The 23,937-nt window shown below is 39.0% G+C and overlaps 1 protein-coding gene across 1 annotated transcript in view; it reads left to right on the forward strand.

Moving 5' to 3' along the window:
• The window catches only part of myo3a (myosin IIIA), a 181,939-nt gene that overhangs the window by 108,929 nt on the left and 49,073 nt on the right, over nt 1-23,937 (forward strand). Inside the window, exons 10-16 of the mRNA XM_036581866.1 lie at nt 9,467-9,532; nt 11,496-11,651; nt 13,980-14,079; nt 16,160-16,276; nt 16,579-16,683; nt 18,102-18,185; nt 20,397-20,599. Coding sequence (XP_036437759.1) covers nt 9,467-9,532; nt 11,496-11,651; nt 13,980-14,079; nt 16,160-16,276; nt 16,579-16,683; nt 18,102-18,185; nt 20,397-20,599 — 831 coding nt within the window. The remainder of the gene's footprint in view (nt 1-9,466; nt 9,533-11,495; nt 11,652-13,979; nt 14,080-16,159; nt 16,277-16,578; nt 16,684-18,101; nt 18,186-20,396; nt 20,600-23,937) is intronic.

Consider the following 23,937-nt stretch of genomic DNA (forward strand, 5'->3'; position numbering starts at 1 on the left):
AGGACGTATCCAAGCAGATGGGCCGTGAAAAATGCTGGGCTTAACTTACTTAGCTAGTGTGGGTTTGTAGCATATTGACAGTCATGATTGTCACATTTGAGAGAGAAGCTTTCGCCACTTTGCATTTCCTTAGTAGCTACCCATCTCAGCGTAGCATATAAATAATAAATAAGCGTTGATGAAAATGTGCAGATTTTAGAAAAAGTTGTTTTGCAAAAAAGGCAAAACACACACACACACACACACACACACACACACACACACACACACACACACACACACACACACACAGGAAATGCTGCGTATATACATGTAGGTGGGTGTGTATGTGTGTGTGTAACCGGAAAAATACAGTCAGAGTTTAAGGTGGGCTGGATCTTGTACCTCCCAGTCTGAAAAAAGTCGCACTCTGGCTCTGCAGGACGTGGATCAGTACTGTAGTACAAACCTACGTCACATTATGCAAATTAGCCAACCAATGTAACCACCCCCTGATGACGACAGCTGCCTCACGCTGCACTGAACAAAAGTGAGTTTGAAACATGTGAAGTAGTCTGAGAGAACAACTGAACGTCTGTTAAAAGCTGCTGTCTGTGTGTAGCATTAAACCACAAGCTTGATGCTGATTTAACAGAACCATTAGGGCGCTAGAAGAAAATAGCACTCTGGTAGCATTTGATAAACCCTAATTATAAAGCACAGACTTCCACATTAAGCAGTTTTCACTGCTTTCAGAAATGATTGCAGTGCTCTCTAGGAAGTTCTTCACCCCTGACTGCAAAAAAGACTTTTATGACAGTTATACACACAGTGAGAATCAATATAAAGGGTTTGTTTTTTATTTTCAATTTTTAGTGATTATTTTACAGTATATATTGTACATTTGTGTTAAACTACACAGCACTGCTATTTAAAATGACATTGAGAATATGGTTTGTATAGCTTTAAAAATGGTTTTGTTTTAAAAACAATATCATGATTATATCATAAACAGTGATTAATGTTGTCAAACTTAACACATTAAAACAATTAATTATTAACACCAATAATTATTATTATCAATAACACCGTTAATCCATTTTCCTAGTTAGACCCTTTTAACCCTCTCTAGTTCCATCCAGAAGCCCAGCTGTGTCACGCTGTTGCTGTGACCCAGCAACTGTAGTCCTTTTAACATTCAACTACAGCTTTTAAATGACAGCTTGCATTGATGATTCTCTTGATATAAGCTTTTTCCAGCTACTGCAGTACTGTGAATTTGTTTATCACTGAAGTACATCGAGTCTGAAGTATCATTTAGAACCCAAACACGCTGTTAATGCAGCAATATCAGTAACTGAAGAGTTCACCAGAGAACTATAAATAAACCAACAATCCGCAAACGATCCATAACAACAGCAAAGTGGAAAGATGTAGTTACACTCGAAAAAAGGCCTAACGTATGTTAGAGCAAGAGAAGCATTCAGCCACTGTTGTTCTCAGTGGTCTTGTTCACTCTGCATTCATGTGATTTTCTATTCGGTTTCAAGTTGATTATTTAGGGTAATAATAACTGCTGGTGAAGCCTATTTTGTCCTATAATATTTTGTTATAGACAGCGGGGCCCAAAAGTCTTGAGACGAGATTTTGAAAATTTAGGATTGTTTTCATTTAATCCTGCAATTAAACAACAAAGTTTTTTTGAAAAAGTTAATGCAAAGACAAGTTATGTCAAATAAAATGACGAAGAAATACTCAAAAAAAGCAAATTTGTGACACTAACCATATTGAGGCCTTTTGAAGCTCATGTTCACACAACACTTGATCTGCTCCTCAGAGGCTTTCGTCACTGTTAGTGATCAGAGTCTGTGGCAGCTCCAGCGCACACTGTTATTAAAGCAAAAGGGGAACAAATTAGACATTAGAAAATTTGAAATTCATGTTTAAATTCCAAAGATTCTATGGTTCTATCAGATTGTTATGCTGACATCATTGTGTAATGAAAATCTTGACATTAAAATAGAGGAAAAAAAAACAAAATAGAAGCATTTAGTGAAACAAAATGCACTGCTTTCTTTCTTTAGGCTCAAATTTGGGTGCAGAAGACAAATGCAGAAAATCGAGATGAACTAAATAAGCGAATAACCATCATTTATTATTTGTTGTTGTCAGCTGCAACTGTGAAAAAAAATTAGGTGATCATTGTGATATGAGATTTTGGGTATCTGTACATGCCCACTGCAGTGGCACACAAAGAAACACACACACACACACACACACACACACACATTCACACAAAGCGTCTGCAGTCGTGTTTAGCTTGAGGACACACTGGGGGAGTCTTCACTGAGCAGCGTGCTAATCTCTCTGACTGCTGCTTCTGCCCAGCTACACCATGCTGTCTCTCTCTCTCTCTCTCTCTCTCTCTCTCTCTCTCTCTCTCTCTCTCTCACACACTTTATGAATCAGTAGAACCCTGCCACGTTACAGAGCCGTCACATGACCATGCGCCCTCAGTCCAGGCTGAATGGGTCTGATGCAGGATGGAGGTGTGTGAATTGAGGATAGTGCTTTTTGTGATAAAGTTCCTAACGTTCTAGGTATTAACCAGTTAAAGCCTAGAATCTGTTGGTGATTTCACTCTAATGTAGTTAAACTGTACTGGATTGGATGGACTACAATGTTACACAAAATAATTATCTAGCACTTTGGCGTTTGTACCTCATAGTTACCTGGTTTATGCCTAGAACCTAGAGAACTGTAAAAGAAAGCATTATCAATATAAGGTCCATCTAGTCCATCACTGTTGGCTCCCTGTTGTCTCTATATGATCAGATTATCTCTATATGATCCACAGAGGCTAGAAAACCATGTAACACTGAATCAGGAGTGCAGCGTTGTCTTTGCTTAGTGCTTCTACACAACTAGGAGAATTTTGTGATCATAATAACAACAACAGTAATAATAATAATACTTTTATTTCTATAGCACTTTAAAGAAGTTTTAAAAGGCAAAGAAGACAGAGAGGCAAAATAGAAAGGAAAAATAGACGAATAGATAAACAAGGAAACTCTTGTGCTCTTGTGAAGCCTCAAAAGCTTTTCGACTGCTTCTGGCGCCCCCTTGTGGAGAATTTTAGTCTGCTAAACATGAGTGAATGAGTATGTGAATGAGTCAGTTATAAGCCAGTGCCATGAGGTGATTTGCATCCATAAAAGACGTGACTGTATTTTAATTAAATACACTATATTGCCAAAAGTATTCACTCATCCATCCAAATCATTGAATTCAGGTGTTCCAATCACTTCCATGGCCACAGGTGTGTAAAACCAAGCACCTAGGCCTGCAGACTGCTTCTACAAACATTAGTGAAAGAATGAGTCGCTCTCAGGAGCTCAGTGAATTCCAGCATGGTACCGTGATAGGATGCCACCTGTGCAACAAGTCTAGTCGTGAAATTTCCTCGCTACTAAATATTCCTCGGTCAACTGCCAGTGGTATTAAAACAAAGTGGAAGCGATTGGGAACGACAGCAACTCAGCCACGAAGTGGTCGGCCACGAAGTGGTCGGCCACGTAAAATGACAGAGCGGGGTCAGCGGATGCTGAGGCACATAGTGCGTAGAGGTGGCCAACTTTCTTCAGAGTCAATCGCTGCAGACCTTCAAACTTCATGTGGCCTTCAGATTAGCTCAAGAACAGCGTAGAGAGCTTCATGGAATGGGTTTCCATGGCCGAGCAGCTGCATCCAAGCCTTACATCACCAAGCACAATGCAGAGCGTCGAATGCGGTGCTGTAAAGTGCCGCCACTGGACTCTGGAGCAGTGGAGACGTGTTCTCTGGAGTGACCAATCACGCTTCTCCGTCTGGCAGTCCGATGGATGAGTCTGGGTTTGGCGGTTGCCAGGAGAACGGTACTTGTCTGACTGCATTGTGCCAAGTATAAAGTTTGGTGGACGGGGGATTATGGGTCGGGGTTGTACAATTTCCCGCTCCCAACTTTGTGGGAACAGTTTGGGGACGGCCCCTTCCTGTTCCAACATGAAAAGCAAGGTCCATAAAGACATGGAGGAGCGAGTTTGGTGTGGAAGGATTTGACTGGCCTTCACAGAGTCCTGACCTCAACCCGATGGAGCACCTTTGGGACGAATTAGAGCGGAGACTGCGAGCCAGGCCTTCTCGTCCAACATTAGTGTCTGACCACACAAATGCGCTTCTGGAAGAATGGTCCCATAAACACACTCCTAAACCTTGTGGAAAGCCTTCCCAGAAGAGTTGGAGCTGTTATAGCTGCAAAGGGCCGACATCATATTAAACCCTGTGGATTAAGAATGGGATGTCACTCAAGTTCATATGCATGTGAAGGCAGACGAGCGAGTACTTTTGGCAATATAGAGTCGGTGCGTTTTAATAGTATGCTAGTTACTCCGTTGTTTCCAGGCAGAAAATGAGAGGATTCCAGAGTCTTCAGTCAGGTTTCTGGGATGACCAGCACAGTTTAGTTTGATTAACTGAGTGGTCTAGCAGGAGTCTCAAAGATCTGGGTGGCCAGTGAAGGGATCGAAGGGCCAGTGAAAGATAAGAGATGCCTGAAGAGATTCATCATAGTAAAGGAAGAGAATCTGACCTCAGCAGAGCTGACACAAAGCTACAGCTCCAGATCCGGAGCACAGAAGGGCTGCAGCCCCAGACCGGCCCAGATTGAGTCTCTGCTTTGGGAAAGAGCCACAGCCGTTTTTACCTCCCTGGTACCAGCAGGACTGAAACACAGCCAGAAACCAGACAGGAGGACAGAACACAGCCAAGACACAAACACTACAAAACAGAGCTGCCTGTCCTTCCTTACCTTCTTTCTTTTTCATCTGCCTATCTTTTCTCTCTTCTTTCTTTCTTTCATCTGCCTATCCTTCCAACGGTTCTTTCTTTCTTTCTTTCTTTCGTCTGCCTATCCTTTCTTTCTTTCATCTGCCTATCCTTCCAACGGTTCTTTCTTTCTTTCATCTGCCTATCCTTTCTTGCTTTCATCTGCCTATCCTTTCATCCTTACCTTCTTTCTTTCTTTGTCATCTGTCTATCTTTTCTTTCTTTCTTTCTTTCTTTCTTTCTTTCTTTCTTTCTTTCTTTTTCATCAGCCTATCTTTTCTCTCTTCTTTCTTTCTTTCATCTGCCTATCCTTCCAACGGTTCTTTCTTTCTTTCATTCTTTCATCTGCCTATCCTTTCTTTCTTTCATCTGCCTATCCTTCCTCCCTTACCTTCTTTCTTTCTTTGTCATCAGCCTATCTTTTCTTTCTTTCTTTCTTTCTTTCTTTCTTTCTTTCATCTGCCTATCCTTCCAACGGTTCTTTCTTTCTTTCTTTCTTTCTTTCTTTCTTTCTTTCTTTCATCTGCCTATCCTTCCAACGGTTCTTTCTTTCTTTCTTTCTTTCTTTCTTTCTTTCTTTCTTTCTTTCTTTCTTTCATCTGCCTATCCTTTCTTGCTTTCATCTGCCTATCCTTTCTCCCTTACCTTCTTTCTTTCTTTGTCATCTGCCTATCCTTCCAACGTTTTTTTCTTTTTCTTTCTTTCTTTCTTTCTCATCATCCTATTTTTTCTTTCTTCTTTCTTTCTTTCATCTGCCTATCCTTCCAACGGTTCTTTCTTTCGTTCTTTCGGTCTTTCTTTCTCTTTCTTTCTTTCTTTCTTTCTTTCTTTCTTTCTTTCTTTCTTTTCTTTCTTTCTTTCTTTCTTTCTTTCTTTCTTTCTTTCTTTCTTTCTTTCTTTCTTTCCTGTTTTGGGTCACTACATCACTGCTGTAGCCTGTTGCCCGTGTGTGTTTATCTATGTGTATGTCTGCATTACTGCAGTCTCTGTCTCTCAGTTACTCATCACTGTGCTCATCTGTGTAAACACATGTGTTTCTACCTGAGCTGATTTTTCTGCTTTCTGCTTCTTTTCAGCCGAAGCCTTTCCTTCCTGTTTACCTGTGTTTGACATAAGCATATGCGGCTGTTTGTGCTGTGAGTCATTATATATTCACTGTAGCTCTTCTTTAGTGTCATGACTGAGAAAGGAAGAAAAACACTGCCGAAACAAAATGCACGTCAGCTGGATACTAAATGCCCTTTTGAGCAGTGAATTTACAAAGAACTCTGCTTTCAATTGCAGATCTCTTGCCTTGTTTTTCAGCTGGGCTTGTTTTTTTTTTCATGCTGTGTTTTGGCCTCCTGATAAGAAAGCGTTTTAATAGTCTGAGCATTTGGGGGACAAAACCCGTTTTTTAACCGTCTGTCAAGCCCCTGTCTTTGCAGGGTGTAGCATGTGATAAGCGGAGATGTATGCCCCCCCACACCATTAGTGTAATTAATCGCTGTCACGGGACAGAAGAGAGAGGGATGAACACAGTGGCCATTCGCCTGGAATGCCTCGCTGAAGGTTCGGCTGCCTCTGCTAAAAGGCTCTTTACGCAGGACACTAAATTATGTCTAATTAACGCAATTGTTCTGCAGCAGTGTGGGCTTGTCAGGTCCTTAGGGACACTGTTAAGTGTCTATCTGTGTGCTTATCTGAATGGTAAGGGCAAAGCTTTTCGGGAGCTCTTGCTACCACAAGTGTTTTGTTGTGTGGCATGTTTTGCCATATTTAAAGCAGAGTAATGAATTTGAATTAAAAGAATAGTTAGACAAAAAACTCATTCAGTTTTCTTCTTATCTCAAATGCAGTCAGTCAGTCAGCCAGGATGTTTCTGGTGTCTGAAGTTGGCTTCTTTAGTTTTGCCCTGGAGCTACGAGGCTAATGTAGCTAACAATGAATGAAAACTTAGAAACCCCTAGTTAGCACTGTGTGAATAGAATGCCTAAAACTGCCTCAAGCTGCATCAAGTAATCTCAAATAGACCTGTTTATGTAGAAACATTAACAAAAGTACTTTGCATAGCTGTAAACACTAGGAGCAGCTTTTATGATCACTTAGCTAATGTAGTGCAAAACAAAGCAAACATGTCTTGCCTGATCAGCTATATTTGGTCTTAATTCAGTTATTTGCCAAACTATTTCCAAAAACAGCATTCATGATAAAGACAGACATGTCACGGGGTCGAAATGTAACAGAATGCAAGTATTGAGAATATGTATTCAGAATACAGAAAGGAAGTATTCAGTTAATATTTCATGAAAAGGCAGTATGCACACCCGTGCTCGCTTGTTTGTGTGTTTATGAACTATTTTAAAATCAGACACTGATGTGTAGCAGCCATACTTGTTAGATGGACTCTAAAGAGGAACAAACAACTGAAACACTGAGGTTCCTGCTGAAGTCTGAGTAGACTGATAAATCAACGTGATCAGTTATTAATCTCAGGGTTACTGAGCTCTGCTAAAGCCTGAGGAGACAGATAAATTAGTGTGATCAGTTATTAATCTCAGTGATACTAACCTCTGCTAAAGCCTGAGTAGACTGATAAATCAATGTGATCAGTTATTAATCTCAGTGTTACTGAGCTCTGCTAAAGCCTGATTAGACTGATAAATCAATGTGATCAGTTATTAATCTGTGTTACTGAGCTCTGCTGAAGTCTGAGTAGACTGATAAATCAACGTGATCAGTTATTAATCTCAGGGTTACTGAGCTCTGCTAAAGCCTGAGTAGACTGATAAATCAGTGTGATCAGTTATTAATCTCAGTGTTACTGAGCTCTGCTAAAGCCTGAGTAGACTGATAAATTAGTGTGATCAGTTATTAATCTCAGTGATACTGAGCTCTGCTAAAGCCTGAGTAGACTGATAAATCAGTGTGATCAGTTATTAATCTGTTACTGAGCTCTGCTAAAGTCTGAGTAGACTGATAAATCAGTGTGATCAGTTATTAATCTCAGTGTTACTGAGCTCTGCTAAAGCCTGAGTAGACTGATAAATCAATGTGATCAGTTATTAATCTCAGTGTTACTGAGCTCTGCTAAAGCCTGAGTAGACTGATAAATCAACGTGATCAGTTATTAATCTCAGGGTTACTGAGCTCTGCTAAAGCCTGAGTAGACTGATAAATCAATGTGATCAGTTATTAATCTCAGTGTTACTGAGCTCTGCTAAAGCCTGAGTAGACTGATAAATCAATGTGATCAGTTATTAATCTCAGTGTTACTGAGCTCTGCTAAAGCCTGAGTAGACTGATAAATCAATGTGATCAGTTATTAATCTCAGTGTTACTGAGCTCTGCTAAAGCCTGAGTAGACTGATAAATCAATGTGATCAGTTATTAATCTCAGTATTACTGAGCTCTGCTAAAGCCTGAGTAGACTGATAAATCAATGTGATCAGTTATTAATCTCAGTGTTACTGAGCTCTGCTAAAGCCTGAGTAGACTGATAAATCAATGTGATCAGTTATTAATCTCAGTGTTACTGAGCTCTGCTAAAGCCTGAGTAGACTGATAAACCAATGTGATGATCAGTTATTAATCTCAGTGTTACTGAGCTCTGCTGAAGTCTGAGCAGACTGATAAACCAGTGTGATGATCAGTTATTAATCTCAGTGTTACTGAGCTCTGCTAAAGCCTGAGTGGACTGATAAATCAGTGATCAGTTAATAATCTGTGTTACTGAGCTCTGCTAAAGCCTGAGTGGACTGAACAGAGCACTTTTATTCCTGCAAAATTTCTGACCAATAAAAAACACCCACATGTAACTTTTGGCATTAGCCTTTTCTGTGAAACCAACTGAGCAAAATGAAACAATATCACAAAAACCCAAGCTCTGGTCGTTTTTGTGATGTTGTATGAACTGATGAACAGAGTATGAAAGCAGCCCGATGTTCTTCAGAGACATTAGCTAGCAAGGTTTGCTCTCTTAGGCTGAACTCAGTGAAATCAAAACCCTGACAGCATTCATGAACGGGTTTTTAGAGACATGTTATTAGCATGACATGAAAGGTAGTTTTACTTAGCCATTTATTGGCCTAGTTGCATTTTGTCACTCAGCCAACTGTTTTTTTTGAGCCCCACCACATTTGGAGGTTTGGTGCCACTTCTGTGTATATTGACATATAATAAATAATAATAATAATAATAATAATATAATGATATTTAGTCATTATAATGTTGAGAATTTCAGAGCTTCCTTTATTCATTCATTAATTTAAAAATTTTTCATGAAACATTATCAGAAGAATGACATGAGGAAAACTGACAACCAGTAAGAGTGAGGAACAGTGTAATAATAATGAATAAGTTGCTTCTTATGTATTATAACAGAATACGTTACTCAATACATACAGGTCAATGTTCAGCCCAGCTCTAATCATAAGAAAACACTGTACATACAAAGTTTCAGTCAGGCAGCTTTTTTTTCTTTGTGTTTTTGTTTCAATCATCACATATTGGGGGGGAACAGTAATTTTATACTCTCGAACATTTTCTCTTTCCTCTGAGCCGCTGTGTCTCTGCACCATCACAGAAGAGAAATTCTAGTTGTCTCTTATCTTTCTCTTATCTCTCGCTTTTCCTTCCCAAACAGAAACCCTCCTCCGACTCTGCACCAGCCAGAGATCTGGTCTGATCAGTTTAACGATTTCATTTGCAAGTAAGTGAAATCTGTCAGTCCATGTTAAGTTGGTTTGTGGGATGAAACATAAACTAAAACATAATTTTTCCTTCTTGGTAACTGAATCAAAATCAGTTATAGGCAGTTCTTATTTTGTATGTATGTATGTGTGTGTGTATATATATATATATATATATATATATATATACACACACACACACACACGCATACATATATATATATATATATATATATATATATATATATATATATAATATATATATATATGTGTGTATATATATATATAGTTAAAATTATAGGTACAGTAGCTACAGTCGTATGCAAATGTGCTGCTCTGGCCAAATGGCATGTTTTGTTGATGTTTTAAATGAAGATAAGTTAACACATCCTCTACACAGAACACACTTAAATATGGCCTTTTTCTGTAAATTTTAGTGCACTATTTCTATTTTTTTGCTTAATTTAATATATTTTTTAGTATTTTTTATACTTTTTTGGGGGGGGGTACAGAATGTAGACTGTGCAAAAAAATTTTACAATAGGTTATACTGCAAATAGAAACTGTATATTAACATTTCCGAGACAAAGACATATGTAAGTGTGTTCTCTATAGAGGATGTTACCTTATTTTCTTTTAAAACAGCAACGGAAGATGTCATTTGACTAGAGGTTCTCAAAACTTTGGATACAACTGTATAGTTCTAGTTATAGGAATTGCTGAGACAGTGCCAGGACCACCTGCAGTTTGTAAGAGGATTAACACCTCTGAATGGAGTCCTAATTACAGTTTCTTTTTATTCTGAGTTCTGTTTTGCTGTACATATTGAAACAGTTTTGATGATCCTTCTTAACCTCATTGTCTTTGCATTGCTCTTTAAAATTTACTGTAATATTTGTAACTCCTGTAAACTACACTACTACTCAAATCACCATTCATGTTAGAAATCGATGTTTTCTATTATATAAAACCAATTTTGTTGCAGGCAAATGAATAAAAATTGTTCTAATATGATGCTGCTCAACACATTTATGGGTTTCAGCTAGATAGTAGATGCGTCCAGAATGATGAGCAGATCTGTAGAAGATTTTGAAATGACTGAGAAAACTGTATAGCTGAGACTAAAGTTATAATAAGATCAACATCCAGAATGCCTTGGTTTTGAAATATGGTGATCAAATCTTGAGGCATAGATTTTATCAAGATATAAATAATTCCAGTATATTATTCTTCATATAGTAACTGATGTTCCCAAAAAGCTTAAATATTGAATAGAATATAGATAGGTATAGCTACAGTCATGTGTAAATGTTTGAGTGCTCTGGCCAAATGACGTTTTGTTGATGTTTTACGTGAAAATAAGTTTACACGTCCTCTACAGAGAACGCTCTTAAATATGGCATTTTTTCTGTAAATGTTGGTGCACTGTTTCTATATATTGGTTAATTTAACACACTGTGGGAGAAAACATAAAATGTGGCCTGTGCAAAAGATTTTTACAGCAAATTTTATATTTTTATTTTTTTCCAATATGTTTCTCTGCAAATAGAACCTCTATATTACAATGTACAGGAAATGCCATATTGAAACTTGTTCTTTGTAGAAGATGTGTTAATTTATTTTCACTTAGAAAATCAACAAAATCAACACCAGGGGTGCTCAAACTTTAAAATTTGGATTTAAAATATGGTGATCAAATCTTGACACACAGAATTTATCAAGATATAAATAATTCCAATATATTATTCTTCATCTAATGACTGATGTTCCCAAAAAGCTTAAATATTGAAAAAAAAATACCTTAAAATATTTTTAATACTTAAAAGCTTACAGTATTTCTCCATTAGCCTATAGTATTTCATCTGTATACGTTAAAACTGGGTATACTGTAATACCAGGAGTTATTAATATGACGTTAGTGTACATATTTACAAATAGCAGAAACATTGTGAGGTAATGTACAGGATGTGTGACTGTGTGCAGGTGTCTGATCAAGGACTTTGAGCTGCGGCCGAACGTGCAGGATCTCCTCCAGCATGCCTTCATCAAACAGATCGCAGGCCGAGAGAAGACTCTGCAGAAACAGCTGATGGAGCTCATCGACCTCAACCAGCAGATGGGAGTCATTGAGAAAACCAGGTAGTTTGCCATGGAAGCAGCACTGGATGCCAGTTTCAGAGCTACATGGAAAAGGAGTTCTAAGAAGCAGGGACAACTTCTTTGTGTAATAACTCAACCTTGAGTGTGAGAGTAGCTCCCGTTACGTAGCTTTATTAGTCCTGTGAATCAGCAAATGTTTTGTATTTCCTGAAAAAGAACTCCAGAGTAACTCCCATCATTCTGTTCTTAAACTGTGTTTGGTATGGATCTTGCATTTCATTGTGATGTGACATTGGATAAAGCCCGGTCCATATGAAGGCTGAAAGGTGTCCGGTCCCTGGGGCTGGCGCGTCCTTTGTCGGAGCACAAAAGGACTTAATGTCGTCTGACCAGTTTAAAGTTTTGGCTGCTGAAAGCTTAGTATCGTGCTGTGCGTCTAAGATGTTCACGTTATTTCTGTTGTTTAAGCCATCATGGAAAGACTGAGAGGAGAGACAGTAATGACAGGTAGGAGATCATCACGAGGCAGTAGGGTAGAACTTCTTAGCTTTTACATTACTAACTGTAACTGTTTGCTTTTAAATCACTTAGAATATGTCTGTTTTCCCTAAATAGACACTTACTATGTGTAGTTCTGTACAGTAGTAGCTGGAGCTTCTAAACCTTTTGTACTAACATTGCCTTTTGAGTCATGTTGTTTGCTATTTGTGTGTACTAGTTTGTATCAGCCTTGTTAGTCTAGTCAAAATTGTTATTAACTGAATGATTTTGCAATCAGATGACAGTTAAATTCAGCTGGTCAGTCTAAAATGATCTGGAAGTCATGATCTGGCAGAACAAAAGTCACCTCTGATTTTATTTCTCTGAGTTCTGTGAAGGCTCTTTTACCTGTGAAGGTTATCGTTTACCTTGGTCAGTACACCAGGCAGACATTGTCTGCTACCACTGCTCCAAGAAAGCTAAGCTCTGTTCTGAGAAAAGGAGAGAAGGAAGAGGTTTTGGAGTTTGGTCAAATAATGCTGACTTTGGTCAAATAATGCCAACACTGAACATAATCTAAATGAGAACAGTTGTCAAGGTTCATTTGAGTTATGGTAACTGATCTCTACTAGCCTTTTTTTAATTACTAGCATTTTTGGGGTTTTAGAGCCTGACTGGCACTTGAGCACTGACCTCAACATAGAATTAACATAGTGGCTGTGGTTATTGTAGATGTTGTAGACCACCTTCAACATTGACCTCAATTTAAAACTAGCTCAGTGGATTTGCTTACTGTAGATGTTGTAGACCACCTTGAACACTGACCTCAACAAAGAGATAGCTTAGTGGCTGACTGTACTGTAGATGTTGTAGACCACCTTCAACACTGACCTCTATATAGAACTAACTCAGTATCTGTGATTTTTGTAGATGTAGATCACCTTCAACACTGACCTCAACATAGAACTAACTCAGTGGCTGTGATTATTGTAGATGAAGATCACCTTCAATACTGACCTCAACATAGAACTAACTCAGTGGCTGTGGTTATTGTAGATGTAGATCACCTTCAGCACTGACCTCAACATAGAACTAACTTAGTGGCTGTGGTTATTGTAGATGTAGATCACCTTCAGCACTGACCTCAACATAGAACTAACTCAGTGGCTGTGGTTATTGTAGATGTTATGGACCATCTTCAACACTGACCTCAACATAGAACTAACTCAGTGGCTGTGGTTATTGTAGATGTAAATCACCTTGAACATTGACCTCAACATAGAGATAGCTTAGTGGCTAACTATACTGTAGATGTTGTAGACCACCTTCAACACTGACCTCAACATAAGAGGCTAGATTCATAAGATTGCTATAATATTTACATTGCATTGCAATGTTAATGGAAAATAGACTCTGAAAGACTGTGGTTAAAATGGTTGTTGTCAGAATACCAAGGTCAGTCACTGATTTGAAGGGCCTATGTCCTACAATTTCCCTGTATTTTATCTGTATTATAGACTGAATATTGACATATTTAAATGTGCTGGTTTTTGTGACGTCACAAAAAACAGCGGATTCAAAGCAGGCTGTTTTTGCAGCTTGGACATGGACCCTGTGGACTGGGAAGTGAAAGACTAAAGTTTTAAAACTATAACAGTGCCCACATAGTACATCAAACTCCTTTATTAAAATAGTAAGGACAATTCAGTTTTAATGATATGGGCTTTTTTCATGAACTTTACTTTAAATGGACACATAATCATCTTTGAATCACTACAGCTCCTAACATAGCCTTACCTCTTTAATTATTATATTCATTTAGGTAACACGTTCTTTCATGCTGTGTTCACATCACTGTCTTGTTGTAATGTGTGTTTTTTGTTTCAGGCATGAGAGGATCCACACTAAAAAAGGCAGCAACATGAAGTCTCACAGCCAGGGACTGGACGATGTGGATGACCTGGCGACCCTTGAAGTGCTTGATGAAGTATGTTTATACCTCTGACAGAGCGTCTGAGCAGTTTAGAGCAGCTTTACATAGCACTGTGGACAAATGTGATAACGCTGAATGCCCCCTCCCCCTGCTGTACATCTGATGTACTTGTAAAAGCAAATTTTTCAATAAGGTTTGTCTTTTTTCCCTGCATTTTCAATGAGACTGTCAAGCGAGGATAACTTGCCTCAGCAGCCCTATTTTTTAAACGTCAGATGAATGAATGAACGAACAGATTAGAGAACAATAACAGTTTGTTTGTGGAAAAACGTATTTGTGGTGATTTATCAACGCGACGGCTCCCATTGACATATTGAAAGATATTAATCGCTCAGGCACCTGGAGATGTATTTTCTCCATCCATTTAAGCTGAGGGGCTGGCTGGGGGGAATTCGATGCTCACTTTATTTTCATGTCCTTGGAGTGATAGTGGCAGCTGATATGCTGGGACGATGTGGAATCTGTCTTGTGTGGCCTTAAGTAGAATATAGGTGCAAAATGTCCACAGGCATATTAACTATGACTGCTTTGGGTCACTGTAGTCAGTGTCCAGTCTGAGTTTTTCCTGCTCTGACACAGCTGATTCACCTGATCAGCAAATTATTCATCCTTTCATGAGCTGAGGCATATGTATTAGAACAGGTAAAGTGCTAAATTCTTCAGTAATGTGGCCTTGCAGCATTGGGCTCATAAAATCCTGCATTAAAGAAATAGTTTGGCAAAAAATTCAAATGTAACACAATTTATAATACACTACTATATATAAAAACAGGCAAAATTCAAGCTTCAAGATGGTTTCTGCTTCTGTTTTTAAGTATACAATGTAATTTTGTCCATATTTTTGCCAAATAATGCTATAATAATGGTATATAATAATGGCACAATATATGATATACTATAATATAGCTTGATATTAGTATATGGATTAAGGAAAAAAAATTCTAAATGATGATTTAAAAAAAAAGATCTTATTAAGAAGGGACTGAAGTGAAGTGGAAAAGAGTCCTGTAGTCCGATGGATCAAAATTTGAAATTCTTTTTGGAAATCTTGGACATCGCATCTTCCGGGCTAAAGACCACATGGCTTGTTATCAGCGCACACTTCAAAAGCCAGCATCCTTGATGGTAAAGGAGTGCATTGGTGCACATGGCATGCGTGACTTGCATATCTGTGAAGGCACCATTAATGCTGAATGATATATACAGGTTTGGGCAACATATGCTGCCATCCAGGTGACGTCTTTTTCAGGGAAGGCCTTGATTATTTCAGCAAGACAATGTCAAACCACATTCTGCATGTATTACAGCAGCATTGCTCCGTATTAAGAGTCCATGTGCTAAACTGGCCTGCCTGCGGTCCAGATCTGTCACCACTGAAAACATTTGGCGCATTATGAAATGAAAAATACAACAACGGAGACCCTGAACTGATGAGCAGCTGAAATCTGACATCAAGCAAGAACGTTAAAACATTTCACTTCCAAAACTACCAGTGTCTCCTCAGTTCCCAAACACTTATAGAGTGCTGTTAAAAGAAGAGGTGATGCAGCACAGTGGTAAACATGACCCTGTCCCAACTTATTTGAACCAAGTAGCTGGCATCAAATTTAAAATGGGCATATATTTTTCAAAAAACAATAAAAAATTTCAACCTTTGATACATTGTCTTTGTACTATTTTCAGTGAAATATAGGGTTTAAATGATTCACACATCATTGCATTATGTTTTTATTTTACATTTTACACAGCATCCCCACTTTTTTGGAAACAAGGCTGTATATCTTTTTTTTTTCCCAAATTAATAAACATTTTTTTAATACTATTTTTTTCTGGGGTCAAAAATATTTTCAAGTATGTGAAAGCACCTTGGCATTTCACAATGAAGGTCACTGGGAGTCCTCCTTATGATGCAATATTTTGCAATAAAAACAGTCTACACAACAGTACATCATACCACATAATACCACTGCTTCTACTACTACTGCTAATAATAATAATAATAATAATAATAATAGTAACATAAATCTATTTGAGGTTATAGTAACTGTCTCAACCTGTGATTCTTTTTCATTAGAATACGATCACAGAGCAGCTACAGAAACGCTACACGAAGGACCAGATCTACACGTACGTGGGGGACATCCTGATTGCAGTAAATCCTTTCCACAAGATGGATCTGTACACTCAGCAGGTATATATTTATGCATGTATGTGTGCATGCATTGTCGCACACCGTAGGCCAAAGGTGGCCATACCTCATTATGGATATCATCACCGTCTCAGCGTCTACTGCATCCCATCTACTGACTCATCCTTCTCTTCCTCTCTCTCTCCATCTATTTCCCTCTCTCCCTCTCTCTGTCTTCCCTGACAGTCATTATCTGTCTTGCGTCACTTGCTTCAGGGCCTTACCACTTCATCTTCTTTCCTCCTCTTTTTCACTCTTTTTTTGTATATGCGCATAACGTCTGAATGATGTTCTCCCTCTAACAGTACTCAAAGATGTACATTGGGGCCAAGCGCACTGCAAACCCTCCTCACATATTTGCAGTTGCTGACATTGCATACCAGGCCATGGTGTCCTACAACGCTGACCAGGTACCTTACTTTTTTGGCTTTTTGGCTTTACCAGAAGCGATACCACAGCTGGTAAAGAATGAAAAAAATGAGGTTATGCTGCACTATATGTCCAAAAATGATATTCACCTGCTCATCCAACGTTTCATCTGTTAATAGGTAGTTTGTCCCCCTTTGTTGCAGTACAAGCCTCTACTCTTCTGAGAAGGCTTTACACTAGATCAGGGGTCGGCAACAAGCAGCTCTGGAGCTGCATGCAGCTCTTTTACTGCCCTGTTGTGGCTCCAAAGGAGGAATTAGATTTGTAGGTAAAAATAAAATAAAATAATCCTCCTTTGCAGTAAAATAAAGCTCTGCTGATCGTTCAACACAGTTTTAACAATTAATGGTCTTAAACACTGGAGTTAATGTAGAACTGCTAATTCAGTCTTTAACCCTGAAGGCTGGTATGCAGATTGTCTCCATAACAACACAGACAGCAGTCTCACCTAGCTAGTAGCTAATGAAAAGACAAAGAGAAAGATTTAAGACGGACGTTGATAATTTGGAGATGAATGGACTTATTTTGCACTCCAGCTGGTTTCCTGATATGTTTAATCTGCGATGAGAAACTGTCAAACACTAAAAAGTCGCGAAGCTTCTTGTTTACAAACTTCTTGTTCAAACTCTCCCATTCCACCTTAAATGGTGCAGCAGTTACATTCTGGCACCGCATGCACCATTTAAGGTGGAACAGGAAAATTCGAATGAGAAGCTGACTTCAACCTTGTAAAAAGTCAAACGCTGAACGACATTTTACAAGAAACTATTCCACTTTTGCGAAAAAGTTTCCAGCCGGAGATCCGAGAAAAGCAGCTAAAGCTGAGCTAAAGTCTGCGTTTTCGTTTATATTATATTTTTAGCCTATACTAGTACATTAACATGTACTGAGACATATTTACAGCCAAGAGGTTAGAATGGACATTTTATGTACACCTGCTCTAAATGTTGGAACATTGGTTTGGTGTTGATTGCATTCAGCCACAAGAGCAATAGTGAGGTCAGGTACTGATGTTGGATGATCAGTTCTGGATTATCACAACTCATTCCAAAGGTATTGGATGGAGCTCCTTCACTCCAAGAATGCAGCTCCACAACCCACCTGACCTTGGGCTCATGTGCAGCCAGAGTGTTGAACAATTGAACACCTTTATCAACAATGAGTGCCCCTTAAAGTAGCCAAATTTACTAATTATAAAGGCTGTCTGGATACTTTTGGACATTCAGTGTAGCTGCCATGCTGGAAATTTGGTCACATGCAGTCAAGAGTGGAACCAAACAACACTTGCATGGTTAATGCTAAACAAAATGTTGGACACTTTTAGTGTAAGGTCTTATTAACCAAAGCTACTGTGTCCTTATCTGATGCTTTTTTGTTGAACTGCTTTTTTTATGTGCAGTGCATCGTGATCAGTGGAGAAAGTGGTGCAGGGAAGACAGAGAGCGCCCACCTGCTGGTCCAGCAGCTCACGGTGCTCGGCAAGGTCCGGCCAACAGCTTTTGCTTTCTTTTGTTTTGAGACTTTAAAAGAAATCAAATAGCTAGCCGCATTTTAAATAATATGTCAGTGATTGTCAAAGTAGCTCTGAAAAGTTTCTCACCACATTAAATCAGTAGCTTGTATTTGTCAGCAGAAACTTTATACTTCGCAGTCACTCTGGAGTGGAGGTGATGGGGGTATGAACATAAGACAAGCAAGTACACAAACAAACAACCAGATAAAATGAGTACTGGGCACAAGAGCTCCCCCGATGATGTAAACACTCAGAGTTATTACAGGCCCAATCTGGTGACACCCAATCTTTGTTCAGAAACTTTGTTTAGGATGCTTCAGTAATCATAAAACTCGCAAAGAAAGGCTGGCCATTGTCTCAGCTAACACATACAGGCACACTCCTTTCCCTTTTTAATTACGGCTGTGTGAGTGCTGATGAGAAAATGCTTTATTTTCTCAGTTTTATTTTAATAGGAGGGGGTGAACAGTTCTGTGAAGGAACAGAGAATTGCTATTGTTGTAAAATGACAATAGACATCTGTCGTGTCATCATTCTGTAGTCAGCGTCATGCCCTTATAAGAAATTTCTGCTCAGAGTCATTTTTCTCTATGAGAAAAATGAATGGTGTTCAATGAATGGGTGTCCTGTGGCTAACAAGAATATTATGAAACCTGATATGCATTACCGTACCTTTTTCCCTCGAATGTCATTAGATCCTACATTACAAGGTCATTAAGGACTTGAAATATATACATTGCAACACCATTTATATTATGCTTTTATATATTAAAAAAAAAAGTGCAGACCAAATTCGGGTTTCAATAGAACTGCTACTTTTTTTTTAGCTATGCAGTGTATTTTTGTCCATTTTTATTAGTCACAGTAAGCCATGAAGTGTCAGAAACCAATATAGCAAGTCAATATAAGATCGCTTAACTCTGTATAGTAAGTGTAGGCCAGCAATTTGCATGATATTAATTGACAGGGGTATAAGTTTGAGCTTTGCCAATTGTGGTATTTAAGTTGCTTTCACAGCACTAGGCTAGTTTGAGTAGCTTGTATTAATATACACCAATCAGGCATAACATTATGACCACCTCCTTGTTTCTATGCTCATTGTCCATTTTATCAGCTCCACTTACTATATAGGAGCACTTTGTAGTTCTACAGTTTCCCCTTTTACCCTGTCAGTGTTGCTGCAGTGCTAAGAATGATCCACCACCCAAATAGTACCTGCTCTGTGAGGGTCCATGGGGGTCCTGTCCACTGAAGAACAGGGTAAAAGGGGGCTAACAAAGTATGCAGAGAAACAGATGGACTACAGTCTGTAATTGTAGAACACACACAGGACAAAGTGCACCTATATAGTAAGTGGAGCTGATAAAATGGACAATGAGAGTAGAAACAAGGAGGTGGTCATAATGTTATGCCTGATCGGTGTATATAAGACTGTTGAAGTTTGCTATTAAACTTCATGTGATGATGTCATTTCAATGCATGAAAGTGTTAGCTTGCTAGTAGCATGCATGTGGGGGGTGGGGGGGTGGGGGACGGACGTACACAGGACAAAGTGTATCAGGTTCAGAACATTTGTTTTCTTCAAGGCGCAATGATATCAATCTTCACAAATGACATTCATTTTTCCCCCAAATAAAAAACGACTTAGACCTGGCGTTCTTATTATGGCCATGACGCTCAGTGTCATGAGTGACAGGGGATTGGATGCAGTTACAGACGGCTTAATAAATTCACACAAAAACAAGATCAAACAGTTCGAAGTCAAAGTAGGAGACTAAGTAGGCTAATATAGGATAAGCAGGTTCAAGGTCAGAGTAAAAGTAGGCATGAGTCAAAAGATCCAGAGAGACAACCAATACAGAGTATTACAGGCTCTGAACACAAGTAAGAACAAGAGGTTCTACAAAGTGTGGTGAGAACTGGGGAGGTTAATAAAGGATGACCGAAAGTACTGACAGGTGTGGGGCATGGGGCAAAGCAGTGATCAGTAAGCTGGCGACGCCAAGCACTGGAGAACAAGTAGGGGAGGAGAAGGAGGCGTGACACCTGACTTCAGCGGTCTAGGCTTGGATTAATATGAGAGTCTAAAGGGTTTTGCTAAATCAGATGTTAATATTTAGAATCTTTTGTTATGAAATACTACTTAAAAAGCACCTTTGAAGCATCTGTTTGTCTTTGCAGGCGAACAACCGAACCCTCCAAGAGAAGATCCTACTAGTAAACAGCCTTGTGGAGGCCTTCGGGAACGCCTGCACGGTCATCAACGATAACTCCAGCCGCTTCGGGAAGTACCTCGAAATGAAGTTCACGTGTGGGGGGACAGTGGTGGGCGCTCAGATCTCAGAATACCTCCTGGAGAAGTCGCGCGTCATTCACCAAGCTGTGTGAGTGTGGAGCCTGTGGCTTAACCTCTTAAGGCTTTTTAAGATTAAGATTAAGTGACCCTTATTAATCCCACAACATGGAAATTTCACCTCCGCATTTTAACCAATCTGTGCAGTGAAACACCACATACACACTAGTGAACACACGCACTAGGGGCAGTGAGCACACTTGCCTGGAGTGGTGGGCAGCCCTATCCACAGTGCCTGGGGAGCAGTTGGGGGTTAGGTGTCTTGCTCAAGGACACTTCAGTCACGTACTGTTGGCTCAGGGTATCAAACTGACGACCTTCCAATCACAGGGCTGGTTCCCTAACCTCCAGCCCATGACTGCCGCCCCCCTTCTACCTAATCTCTGTCTGCTGCATCTGTACTATGCAGATGACATAGACAATAATTAAACTACTTTACGGGTACCTAGAAATGAACAGAACATCTGTTGACTTAAAACACGCTTACAATAGAAGCTGATGGGAAGCTGCTTCAGCACCTGTCCATTGCCATCCATTATATTCTGTTATAAGTGTGGCCTGTATGTGGGCCCTCAATTCAGCTCTTCACTTTCATAGCTACATAACTTATGTCTTAAGATCAGTAACTGAATAAAAGCCCAGGGTTCAACGAGTTAAGGCTGCAAACTGGGCATGCGTGAGGCATGTCAGCAGAGGAGGACAACCCTCAAACTGAGACTTTGAGTTTCTGTTTATTTGGTGGTGCTTGATTAACCCATTAACCTCCAGGCTAATTATTCAGTTACTAACCTTAAGACTTCTTAGCCTCTATAAATTATTCCGTATCTACTATGAAACTAATCAGTTATGTAGTTATGAAAGTGAGGAGTTGGAATGTGGACCCACATAGAGTTTGAAGGGGAATTCCACTGATTTGTTAACATTTCTGCATAATTCAGAACATCAACATAATTAAAGCAGTGGAATCAACCAGTTATGTTTTGATTTACAATAGATGGGAACAATTGCATAAAGTTACTCCAGGTCTTCTTAGGGTTCTAGATATGTCACTGACTGTGACTGTGCCGTAGTCTAACCAGGCTTCACTCAGTTGTTAGAAATGTAAAACAGCAGCAGCTCTATGTCAGGACTGACTCACTGAGTGCGTTTACATGCCCTTAATAATCCGATAACTGCAGAAAATCAGTTTACATGCTCTTTGAGTAATCAGATAATGAGAAACTCTGTGTCTACATGAGTCACGCAATAATCAGATTTCTACTTTGTAAACTTTCATGCCATGTTTTTGTTTGTTTTTTTGTTTTTTTTTAACTTCACACCACTTCACCTGAAAATATGAACATACATCATTTAGAAGATAAACAATATTTAACTCCTTTGTTTTGTGTTTGGGTTTTAGCGCCTCCAAAAGCGTTCTGCTGCCATCTTGCGACATCCACCGTCTGATCTCACGCATGCACAGACTGAGAAATCTGATAGAAATCGGAGTAAGAGTTCACATGCGCTCAGAAATCTGATTACTGAGCTAAAATCCAGCTCTCTTTATCAGATTTCTTAATCAGATTTCTTTATTTGAGTATGGTGTTTACATGACCATTCGAATAATCGGATGACTGCAGAAATCCGATTATGATCGGATTATTGAGGGCATGTATACGCACCCACTGTTACGAGGTAAAATATATGTTGATGTCTGTTTCAAATTTCATATAAACCATGGAATGTATTTGACAAGCGTCAAACATCTGCACTTAACATAGAACACGCAATAAAATATTCATGTGAATCGTCATTAGCTTAGAACTGACATTCTACGAAATATCATAGGGGCGCTAGCAAAAAATAGCACTATTGTAGAAGTGTTTTTATCCAAGTTTCGACATTTGCTGCTCGAACCGAAGGCCTAGCTCTAGTAGTAAACTCTTCAGATGTCTGGTTCCTATCACCACCACTGTGAACAGTTCTGACTCTGTACGTTTTTCAACAACAGAGCATTCCACACCAAACCACTCTGAATGACTTTGTTAACATCTTAACCATTTAATTTTGCATGCATGTTTTAAACAGTGAGTGGAATTCCCCTCAAAGGGGCTGAAGAATGACTGTGAAAAGGCCACCAGTACTTTGGGTTCTTTTAGTTAAGCTTTCGACATCTAACACCTCACTGAGGTTAATCCTTCCTCATTCTCTCTCAGCCTTTGTCTCTCTTGCTCCCTCCCTCTCTCTCTGTCAGTTAGGCTGGAGAATGATGGAGGTCAAGGGAATGAGATTATTTCTTATTTGATTGAAGTCTGAGGCTTTGTAGACTTTGCTATTGTGACCTTAAAGTGTATTGTCCCTAAAGATAGATTTGACCTAAGGAGAGAGTTTCTCTTTGGGTGGCTGAAATATATGTGGGGGAGAAAATTGACTGTTTAAATAGATTTTTTTTAGAGTTTTTTTTAGAGGAAGCATAAATTTGTCTTTAAAGTGAAGCCTTTTTAAAATGACTCAGTACAGGCTGATCCAAATAGCATAATCAATCTAGCCATTCATTTAGCTTCAGAAATAAAATCTCTGATGCAAAGGCAAAAACAGCAATGATAATTACAGAGGCAAAACACAGTAATTAGAAACTGCACTTTGAGGGAGGCTGATTATGCAAAGCCTTGTTACGTTCCCAGAATATACTGATCTCAACACGAGCTTTATTACTTTTAGAATTAGGTTGACTGCAGTTTTGAACATTCACTCGCTTGTCTAGGCAATGAGGCAAAATTCTGCTGGAGCTATCCAGTAGAGATCTCTTTAACCCTGTTCCTGGAGGACCATAATACGTACTGTAGAGAGGGCACTATACCACTTTTTCTTTTCCTGTGCCGATATGGATACTGAAACGCTGAGTATCGGCTAATGCTAAGACAATATTTGTTTTCTTTAAAAATGACTAAGCTATAAGATGAATTATTTTATACAATATTTATATCAGGCCTGTGCACAGATAATGTGGCTTAAAGAAAAGAAAAGGACAACATGAACATGAATTAGGGATTGCGCCACTTAATTTTTACTAGTCGGCAAGTTACTCAAAAAGGCAGTCAACTAAAAGGTTCAAGTTTATTTGTCATTTGCACAACATGTTAGGACATTCATGCATTGAAGTGCTTGTGGTGAGGCTCAGGTAATCACTCTACACTGTTAGAAATAAAGGTGCTGTGCAGGTACATTCTTCGTTCATCAAGGTATAAATAATGTAAAGGTACCTCAAAGGTACAGCAGTGGTTTTAAGGTCCAACTGTGCACCTTAAATACGTTTTTTCCAGGTGAAAATTATGTGTTTGTACCTTTTCATAACCGAATGTTCTAAAACAGAACAGTAAAATAAAAGCC

Source organism: Colossoma macropomum, unplaced genomic scaffold (assembly GCF_904425465.1).
Source record: "Colossoma macropomum unplaced genomic scaffold, Colossoma_macropomum, whole genome shotgun sequence".
Taxonomy (NCBI): Eukaryota; Metazoa; Chordata; class Actinopteri; order Characiformes; family Serrasalmidae; genus Colossoma; species Colossoma macropomum.